This window comes from Leptopilina heterotoma, unplaced genomic scaffold (assembly GCF_015476425.1).
Source record: "Leptopilina heterotoma isolate Lh14 unplaced genomic scaffold, ASM1547642v1 Lhet_133, whole genome shotgun sequence".
NCBI lineage: Eukaryota > Metazoa > Arthropoda > Insecta > Hymenoptera > Figitidae > Leptopilina > Leptopilina heterotoma.
In genome coordinates this window covers 372,919-384,591 of record NW_025110852.1, presented here as the reverse complement: position 1 = coordinate 384,591, position 11,673 = coordinate 372,919, and the positions used below count along the sequence as shown (strand labels likewise).

The 11,673-nt window shown below is 26.0% G+C and overlaps 1 protein-coding gene across 1 annotated transcript in view; it reads right to left on the bottom strand.

Moving 5' to 3' along the window:
- Positions 1-512: 512 nt before the first annotated feature.
- LOC122513078 (myotubularin-related protein 13) overlaps positions 513-11,673 on the bottom strand; it is a 36,791-nt gene continuing 25,630 nt past the window's right edge. Inside the window, exons 11-12 of the mRNA XM_043629312.1 lie at positions 1,835-1,917; positions 513-1,661 (exon numbers count right to left, since the gene is read on the bottom strand). Coding sequence (XP_043485247.1) covers positions 1,569-1,661; positions 1,835-1,917 — 176 coding nt within the window. The 3' untranslated portion in view covers positions 513-1,568. The remainder of the gene's footprint in view (positions 1,662-1,834; positions 1,918-11,673) is intronic.

Below are 11,673 nucleotides of genomic sequence, written 5' to 3'. Positions count from 1 at the left end.
AAAAGAAATGAATATTTTCAGACAACAATTTTTTCGAGCGAAAAGCAAAAATTTCTCAAATAAAAAATGTTTCAGGCAGATAATTTTTAAGTGCAAGTAGAATTCATTTGTTTACAAAAAAACGAAAAATATTTCCAAGTAAACAGTTTTTCGGTTATAAAACAAATTTTTTTGTTTACGAAACAAAAAAATATTTTGAGACAAAAAATTCTAAAAATGTTTCTTTTAAATCGTTGTAAATTTCAATAGAGTATCGAAATTCGCAAAAATTATATATAAAAAAGAAATTGAGGGCCTGCATACAATAACAACCGCTGCGCTTGGTTGTAGGGGATAATACCAGCCAGACAGCAGTGAGAGTCTCTGGGCCGTTCACTGCTACCTGACTGGTACTATCCCCTACAACCAAGCGCAGCGGTTGTTATTGTATGCAGGCCCTCAATTCTTTATCCTATCGAGACATTTCGAAAAAGAAACTTTCTTAATCACAATCGAAGGAAAACTGAAAAATATTGTTTTTTTTAACGAAAAATTGTAATTTATTTTGCAAAAATTTCAGATAATGCGTATCAGTCAACTTTTGTCTAAAAAGTAAATACATAATCGCGTATAAATTTAAAGCGAACATTAAAGGCGAATATTTCGTTTTCACGAAACAGGGGAATGTACAAAAAGGGTCTTTAAAAAAAAAGTAAAATAAAATAAAAAAAGCTAAGCGAACAAGCGTTTGCCACTGTTTTTTTCGTTTAAATATCGATTCCGCTGTAATCTGTATATCTTTGTTTAGAGAGAGATTTGATTATAGAATATTTACTTAAAATTAAATAAGTCTTCATGGCATCTGTGCTACACAGAAGTTAGTGTACAAACAACAATAATTATCTTTTGCTAACCGTCGTATCTGATCGTTTCCTTTTTTTCTTTCACAATTAAAAGCGTATTCGAAATAAAAAATGAGAATGTAATATTTAGCGACGAATTCAAATTCCAAAGCAGAGCATGCATGTTTTTTTGTCTCCTAGATATATTTTTTCATCTCACAAATGAGATTGCGTCAATGCTCATTGTTTCATTTTTTTATTTTAAATCTTTTTTCACTAAATCTAATGATATATCGACAGATATACGAAGCTTATAAGTTAGACTCTTTAAATAAATTTTTCTCTTTCAATACTCTGGGTTTTTTTTTTCTTTTTTCTTTTTTTTGCCAAAAAAATATAAAAGAAACAAAACTAAAAAAAATGTATTAGATAAATCTCTCCGTATTTCATTCTTCTGTCGCAATTTCAAATGTTTCTTTTTTCTTTAAACACGTGAAAATTAAATTTATGAATAATAATGTACAACAGTGATCTGTTACTTAAGAACAGTTTTGCTGACATAGTCTTTGTCTTTAAACTCTATAATCGTTCTTCACGAGATTCGCAACATTTAAAAAAAACATCTATTACGATATATAATTAAGCTATACAAAAATTATTTAACAAAAGTAAAATTTAAATTATCCTATCAGTCACTTGCATGATTTTTTCAAAACTAAAAATTTGAAAGAAATTAGAACAGAGGCACTACTGCAAGCACGCTTGAACCTTCTCGATCCATTCTTGTGCCGTTGCCGCGTCACCTGCGCAAAAATTGTAGGTCCGCCTATTTGTGCGTAACTGTAATGTAAAATAAAATTTTGTTTACATTTTGTGCCCACTTGAATTATTTCTAATTCTATTTTTCGAAAAAAAAGGTTTTAAAAAAAAGTTTTAAAAAATTGTCTTTTTAACCTTTTACAAGAAAAATTATTTTCTTCTTTTTTGTTAAATATAACAAATAAATTGCTCACATCAAAAAATGATTTATCATCTGTTTTCTTTGGTGGGCCCTGCATTGGTGCTGCAGGAGTCACGGACACGACTTCGGCAAGATCTGTAATTAACAAGCCTCTTTTATTAAGTAGTAGAATTTATCACTCGGTAAAAGATAATATTAATTGTCAAGAAATTTATCAATCCTCCAAGTCAAATATTTGACTTGGAGGATTGATAAATTTCTTGACAATTAAGCCTCTTTTATGTTCAAGCTTAAAATTTTCAAAATTTCTTGCAATATTTCTAGATATTTTTATTTCTAGAAGACTTTTATACATAAGTAAAATACCTTGAATTGTTTCCAAAATGTTTAGGCATTTTGGTTTATTTATATTCGCCGAAAATTTTTTTATTTAATACCTATTAGAGTCAAAATGAAATTTTAAAGAAATATTCTTAAGGTCATGTTATTCAGTGGTCACGTGTTCCCATAGTAAAATATATGGAGCACGTGACCACTGAATAACATGACCTTAAATTAATATTTCTAATTATTATAAAAAAATATTTTCAAAAATTCGTAGTAGTAGGTAGTAGTACTATTAGAAGTTGCAACATGCCTCGGATCGACTTTAAGGAACAAAAAAAAATCGCTTAAAAAAAAATCCAAAAAGTTGTCTATTTTATTCAGTGTTGTCATAAAAATTTCATTTTGCATTTTCATGACCTTTTACTGATTCTAAAATTCAATTATTCAAAACTTCAGTAACTTCGTTAAATAAATGTTTAAATAAAAGTTATTTATTTCTCCACAGGATAGGGATTAAAAGTTTAAAAATTTCAATTTTCAACCTTCTGAAATTTAATTATTTCTAAAAGTTTTTACTGCAATTTTTAAATATTCAATTATTTTCTGCGGAATTTGTAACTAAAATCCATTTCTGAATCAATTACTAACATTAATTTTTAGAAAGTTCTTCAAGAATTCAATTATTTAAATACAAAAAATCAATTTATTAAAATAATTGCAAAAGCAACACTTTAGGGATTTTATTTTTTTTAAAAAGTAAATAAAGTGAACTTTTAAAAATATTGAAAATGATTAATTTTTAAAAAATTATAATTAAAAAAATTCCCAAAAATTGAAATTTAGTAAATACTTTTGAAAAAAATTAAATTAAAATCAAATTATTTAAATAAATTTATGGAAAATTTTGAAAAAAAACGGAAGTTTTGAAGAGTTTTATTTACACATATTTTTTAAATAGCATAATTTTTCCAAAATTTTAATAATAAAACTAGAAAACATGTTTTTTTAAGAATTTTAATTGAATTTTTTATAATTATGATGAAAAATTTTAAAAATTAGTTTTAATAATATTATACCTATATACCTAGGTAAATTAAAAATAATAATCAATTTTCTAAAGATTTTAATGAAAAATTTTGAAAATAATTTTTTCTCCAAAATTTTAATCATAATTATAAAAAACTAGCACAAATAACGCGCGCTAAAGCGCGCGTGAAGTTTCTTATTTCACTTTTAACATATATAACAATAATGTAATTTTTACATTACATGTTACATGAGAATAAGACTTAAATTTTTATTCCGTTAAGCATGTTATATTTTAAGGTTGACTCTATTGTTTCATAGAAAAGCGTGATTGCCAATGAGACGATAATGGAAGATATGTTTATTACAGTATTTTTAACTTATTAATTATCAAAAATAAATTACGTTCAATTACAATTAATTACTTATTTGTTATTTTGTTTCTAATAGTTTTCTAGTCAAAATTAAATAATATTATTTTCATGTCATTAACATTAACCTTTATGGGACTGACGAGGTACCCGGGTACCTTTTGCATTTTAAAATTGATTTTTTTCATATTTTTTAAAATCGTAGCGACCCAGGGTTTTTTGACATCTCAAATTTATCCATATAAAGTGTTTTTACATTATTTATAATGTACTTTGTTTATTTATTTATTCTGAAATATTAAACGAAGTTTCTTCACCCATAAAAGGCGGACGAGGTACCCGGGTACCTTCTGCACTTTCATATTGGTTTTATTCATAATTTCGAAAATCGTATCAACCTAAGGTTTTTTGGCATCTAACATCTATCCATACAAAGTGTTTTGATATTGTTTATAATGTAACTTATTTATTTATTTATTTGGAAAAAATAAACAAAATTTCTTCACCCATAAAAGGCGGACAAGGTACCCGGGTACCTCTGTACATTTCAGGCTAATAGATGTTGAAATTTCTATTAAAAAATTATGAAAAATTTCAAAAAACAATTTTTTATAGTAGGGGAGAGTCTCCAGTTGTGAGACACCTCCAGTTGTGAGACAGTCAATTTTTTTTAACATGCAATATTAAAAAGACGATTGGTTTATATAAAAACATTTCTTTTTATATGAGCCAACTTTTTCGTGTACGCCGAAGCGGATATATAAACTGTTTTTGTTAAATACCAACACTGTGTGTGATAATCGACTAAAAAGCGTTTTTTCAATAAATGTAAAGTACTTTTTTCCAAGTTAATTAATTGGAAAAGGTAAATGTAATGCATTTTCTTTTAGTGTTTTCCTTATATTTTGTGATGCAATATTGCATTGTTCCAATCTACGGTTGAAAATAATTTAATTTTCCTTTTTTAAAATAGCGCCAATTTCTGGGTGTGAGACACAGCATATCACCAGTTGTGAGACGGTGTCAACACCCATCTGGGCAGCATAAAAAATACGACTTTGCAGGCATACTATTTAAATGTTGTTTTCATTTCTTTTTCTAGTATTTTTGAGCATGTCAAGTGGAAAAAAGTCAATTGATTCAGAAGAAATCAATTTTAATGCTCTTGTTGAAGCTATTAAATGATGTTTATTTGATAGACATATTTTGGCGAATAAATATTATTATTTAGTATATAATAATATATATTATTAATATATTTAATTATTTCTACTAGACATAACGTTTTATGCCAAACTTATTAAATTTTAGCACTTTTTAATGAGTGTCTCACAACTGGAGACATTTTTTTTTTTTGAAAAAAGCGATGTGCTCGGAAAATGTATCGTAAAATTTTCTGAGTTCATCGAAACACTACACTTTCTTTTAATAAAAGTTGCGTATTTCTGTTACCTTTCGAACGGTGTATTTTATTTACAATTTTGTTTACCCGTTTACAATTTACGGGTCAAAAATGAAACCCGTCTCACAACTGGAGACTCTCCCCTACTACATGGAGAAAAAAATGCTGTTGAATCAATGACATATGGGTTTGATTCATTGAATAGTGTCATAACGGGCTGCCTAACGTATATGCTGTTGTTTTGAAGGCACCGATTCTAATGATTCGATAGTATCACTTTCTTTGAAACAAAAGCATATTTCTCAAATTGACAGCATACTATGTTAATTCGAAGGTGAATCCTTTTGAATCAATAAACAAAATTTTTTAATTTAACAGTATATGCTTTTGAGTCAATGACTATAACTTTTAAATTTAAAAGCATCATTTTTATGATTCAAAAATGTGTACTCTTAATTTTTTTAGTTGTTGCTATCGATTGAATAACACCATACTGTTAATTCAATTCTTTTATGTGGTTAAATATATACCAACGATAAATTGAACACACACACATACACATTCAAACACACTTATCTTTTTTAGTCAGAAAAATACGGCTATTCCCAAGCGGTCACCCATCCATTTAGTAACCGCGACCAAGGACGCTTAACTTCCGTGATAGACGAGAACCGCCGCGCTGCAATGTAATACATCCGCTTCTCAACGTTGGGCACTTACTTTGTGGTTAAATACCGTGCTCGAGATTTTTCGCGTATATAAGGGAATTTATATAGGGAATTTATATTTAACTAGTCATTAATTAATTAAAAGAATTTAAATAATACTTTTTTATATTGGAATCTCAAAAACGACAGGTTTAATAAACATATAAATATATGTGGGTAAGTATTTCAATAAATTTAGTACCTGTCAATGTCTCAAAACATAGTGTTCTTATTTTTATAGCATATGCTATAGGCAGTCCGCAATAGCACCACTCATTGAAACGAAAGCATATGCTTTCGTTTTCAGAGCGCGCTTCTTTAGAGCAAACAATTTTTCATTTGATTTAAATTTACATGCATTTTCTTCAAATTTATCTATTAGATGCTTCAAATGAATAATGTCAAAGAAGCAATAAATTATTCTGTTGCTATGTATAGATGAACTATAGAAACAATTTGCACAATATCATTAATTCTACAGTACCGTACTTTTAATTTAAACAGTTTCATTTTTTCATTTTAAGCAATATACTTTTCGATTAATAAATGTGTCATTGAATCAATGACGGGGAATTCAATAGCATGGAGATATTTGATTCAACAGCACTTTTTTTTCAGTGTACACATAATTTGTTTATAAAATATGTAATTCAGTTGCTATAATTAATAACAATATCCATAAGAAATCGTCAAATTAAACATAGGTACCCGGGTACCTCGTCCGTCCATAGAAGGTGTTTTTTTCCTCAGTCCCATAAAGGTTAAAAAATTCCATTATTCAGAAGTATTCTACACAAAACCACTATTTTTCTAAATTTATTCAGGAAAATCAGAAAAAAGGCAGAGAATTTTGTCAAAAGTGCTGGAATAATATTCAATTTCAAGAATTCATAAGAAAATTCTAAATGCTATTCTTTAGCGTTGAAAAGATTTTATTTATTTCAAACTTTTCCTGTTTTTAACAATAATTAGACTTTACAGATTTAAAATTGATTTTTTTAAAATAATTTAATTATTGAAAAACTGTCGAGAAAAAAATTTTTTTTTATGAATTATTTTAGAATAATTTTTTATTTAAAATTTAAAGAAATAATTGAATTTTATGAAATTTGTATTTAAAATTGTTTTATTAAGTAATATAAATAAGTAGCAACTGTCACGCCCGCCAAATGAAGTATTTAATTTATTATTATTATTATTACTCAAAAGAAATAAAATTATCTTTACAAAATTTCAATAAAAAATTCTTCGAAAAATTTATGAAAAATTACAAAAATGTTATCTTTTGAAATTATTGTATATGTAACAGCTAAACAAACGCGCGCTAAAGCGCGCGTGTAGTTTCTCTTAGTATCAATAGATAATTAATAATAATGCCTATAAACAATAAAAATTGGAAGAGAAGCAGGCGCAAAACGCCTACATCTAGGGTTTCGTGGCATTTAAAAAGAAAAAAAAATTTAAAAAGAAAAACTATGGATGTTTAATTAATGTACAATTAATTTCTATAAATTGATTCTCCACCAATTTACATTAACATTAATAGAGAAAAAATAGAAGCAGGCATTTACGAATCCTGTTTTGGTTATCATAAACCATTGTGGTTAAGACTGACTGACTGACTGATTTGGGATCTATAGTGCCCCAAATTACGACGGACAGACGGACGGACGGACGCCAAAGTGAAACTATAAGGCTTTCGGCCATGGGCCACGAAACCCTAAAAACGGGATTACACATGTGTAATCACAAAAATGAATTCAAATATTAAAAAAAAACAAAATTTTGTGCGAAAATTATGATTATAAAATAGAAATTATCAAATTATGTCTACTTTTTCGTTTAGTAAGAAAAATAAATTTCGTTAAAAATTAGAATTTACCAAATTTATCACTGCTTTGCTAACTTTGCATAAAATTATATAAGTGCCTTACTTGTGCCTTTAAAAAATTAATTAATTAAATAATAGAGTTGAAATTATCGATCACCCCAAGTCAGGTTGTTAACTCGGGGTGAAAAAATGAATTAGTTAAAGTTTTTTGAAATGTTACTTCAGTAATTTACGACAAATTCCTGTTACAAATAACAAAAAAACTAAAAAAATTTGTGAGCAAAAATTTTGAATGCTTTGCTAACTTTGCACAAAATTCATTTTTAAGCCTCCCAATAATAAATTGAATTTTTGAAAATTTATAACTAATTGCATAAATGCAATTATTTTCAAAAGTAATAAAATTTTTCGCAGAAATTCAATTATGTTCAAGAATTTTTTAATATTCTCGTCAAAATGTCAATTATTTTTAAAAAATTTAATAAGAAATCTATTATTTACAATATTTTTATAAATTTCTTCGCAATAATTTAATTATTTTTATAAATAATAAAATTTCTTTTAGGAATTCAATTATTTTCATAAATAAAACTCATGGCAGAGTTTAAATTATATTTAATACAATTTTAATCAAATTCATCGAAAAATGTAATTGTTCTTAAAAATTGTTCTTAAATTTTATGAAAAATCGTTAAAAGAAATCAATGATTTAAAAATGTTTTGATAAAATTCTTTATGAGACTTCAATTTTAAGAAATTTTAAATATTAAATAAATTATTTATTTTTGCATTTAAATTATTGAATTATCTAATAAAAATTTATTTCAAAATGAATTTCAGTTAAAGTTTTACATAATAATTGATTATTAAAAGCATTAGGGTCAATTGGGGTAAATGTAAACGGAATATCTGTTTTTGACCAAAAACATTAGTTTTTTTTGTTAAAAGGTAAAACGGACGGATTTCTTTTGCATGAACTTGTTACTTTACTTCCCTAGAAAAATTTTACGAGGTACAAAAAAATATTGATGCACCTGAATCGCCTAAAACTGAATGTTTACATTTACCTCGAGATTTTGAAATTTTCCTAAAATTCGGGGTAAATGTAAACACCACTGTAGTTAAGCGAGGTTTAAGAAACAAGTTATTTCAAGTATACTACTGTTTTAAGGGATGGAAAAGCTGAAAAAAATTCTTCGTAGATGTATAGTAAATCAACCAGTTGACTGATAATGTATCATATAAAATAAACAATCAACCATTACAAAATTAGTAATGTAAAAACTTGAATAACTTGAACAAATTTTAATAAATTTTCATTCAACTTGGTAAAAAGAAGTTTTTTTTTATTTTTATCTAAAATCGAATTTTTAAATTTCAAAATGGTGGATCCAATATGGCGGTCAAACATAAAATATTGTTAAAAATTGATCAAATTTGCTTGAATTTGGCTACTCGGGGGTTTTTGAGGTCGCTGAATACGAATTTGAAGTCAAATTTCAAATTTTCAAAATGGCGGATGAACCTAAAAATATTTTTAAAAATTGATCAAATTTTCAAAAAAAATTTTTTTTTTTCAAATTTTTTTTTTAAAGAGGACCTAATTTCCTTTTCTATGTAATTTTACATTGACAAATTAATGAAATTGTGAAATAGAAGCAAATTTATTCAATTATTTTCTTTTAAAATGTAGTTCAAGTTCTGTTTACATTTACCCCGAGTTTTCGAATTCTCGGGGTAAATGTAAACACTTAATTATTTATTAACTATATTGACGAAAATCAAAAGTCAAAGTCAATTTTTGTTACGGCATTAATAAGGAATAATTACATATTTTTGGTTGATTTTTAAATTTATTTTTATGCAAATGCGAGACAAAATACTGAAACAGTAAAACTTTGATTTTCAATCTTTTTGCATTAAAAAATAACTTACACTATGGCATTGCCAATTGTCAAAATAAAATATTTGAAATACTCAGAACATCTTGTAGGTGAGCTGAGGTAAAAATATTGACGTCGTACTTATTTTTAAATTTCTAAATTTAGCTGAAACATCTACTGTTTACATTTACCCCTTGTTTACATTTACCCCAAATGACCCTATAGCATGAATTTTAAGAAATAATTAAATTTGAAAATGGTTTCAAATCAAATTCTTTAAAAATTTGTATTTTTCATACTTATAACTAACAATTCTGTAGAATTAATTATATTAAAAAAGTTTAATTGAATTTTATCCTGAAATTATTTTAAGTGTTTATTTTTTAATTCGTATTTAATTGAAGAATTTCTGAATAATTTAAATTTCGTAAAATTGATTTGTAAACAAATGGATTTTAAAATTCTCAAAGAATTTTTTTTCAAAAATTATTTAAAATAATTTATTCCTGTGAGAAAATAATAATGATTAAAATTTATTTAGAAAAGAAGTTATTGATGTTTTTAAATAATTTCAGAAATTGGTAAATAAATGTAATAGAACATTTTTTGAGTGTTTAATCATTTTTAGAGTGTATCAGAATTTTCTTTAGGGTTAGGGAAGAAGTCAAAATTTTGTCAAGTAATTAAGTTTTTCATATAAAAAAAAGAAAATATTTTGCAGGATTTATTTTTTAGAAACAAAGGAAATAATGAATAATGTAATAACATTAATAATTTTTTTAAATTAATAAAAATATTTTTGAATTATTTGAGAAATAAAAATAATATTATTAAACTAAAAAATTAGTGAAAAAATAATGACGTATAATATTATCTATCAGAATATATAAAAAAAACAAAAGCATGCACAATAGTCTAACTTCAAGTGTGGACAGACTGGACAGACCAGGACAGACTGGACAGAATGGACAGAATACGACGATTATTATAAAAAATTATTTTTTAAAAAAATGTAATTTAATATACCTAATAAATAAAAATATTTTTAAAAAAAATAATTGAATTTTAAGAAATTATAATGAAAAAATTTTAAGAATAATTTTTTACAGTGTTGGAAAAAACGATCTCTAAAAAGACATGTCAATTAAAAATTTCTCAATTTGACGCTTTATATAACATTTTTTTAAAAACATCAAAAAAAGAACAATTTTTATTTTACAAATTTAGTAAAGCAAAATTTAAATGTTACTTTACAATATGAAACCTAATATTATATGTTATAACCTCAAATAAATTCTTCTATGTAATTTGAAAAAATCAATTTTTATGTTATAAAACGAGTGAGTAGGGTAGGGTGGGGCATTAATATTCTTGTTTGAATTTTTGAGTCTAAAAAATGTATTTAAAAAAAATATAAAAATTAATTTGTTAATTGGAGAAGTTTTTCTGGTTTTTCTCTTCCAATTTCTTACCGCATTCTAACCTAAAAACAAGCACACAAAAAAAACACTGTTTCGTAGTTTTAGCTGTTATCAGTGGGCGAATAGTTTCGCCCCAACCGCACATTTTTTGAAAAAACACTTGTAAAATTTTTGAACAATAGAATATCAAAAATCTATTATGATATTTGTGTTTAGCACTAAACTTGACTTTAGAAATAATTTTTCCGACCGTTTATCACTATTTACAATGGCAGACTAAATGAGTGAAAACAAGTAAGCGAGTATATCAAAATCACATTTGAGTACCTAACTCCTATGATAGATGGCGCCAGAAGCTCAAATGTGGCGTACAATGTTCATTTCACATGACAAGTATACAGTGTAAAAGGGACTTCAATCGGATGAATAGTTTTCTCTCCAGGACTAAAGAATAGTTTCGTCCCGCGAATAGTAATGCCCCACTCTACCCTACTCTCTAAATCTGAATATGTGAAAATTCACATATTTGTACGTTATAAGTCGTCTTCTCGATCAATAAGTGCATATACACTTATAATAAGTGAAATTTCACTCAGAATAAGTGAAAAATTCACTTATTTATAAGTGTATATGCACTTATTGATCGAGAGGACGACTTATAACGTACAATAAGTGAAATTTCACATATTCAGATTTAGAGAGTATATATAATTTTTTCCATTTTTTGTTTCAAACTTAACTGCAATTTGAATTAACTTCGATTAATATTATAATTTATTGTTTTTCTTTGCGAAAAAAACCCATGTATATTCTTTTTTTTCAGTATGTATTAAAATATAATAAATTCTGAAGAGGGAACTGGATCCATTTCCGATACGTCAAATTGAGAAATTTTTAATTGACATGTCCTTTTGGAGATCGTT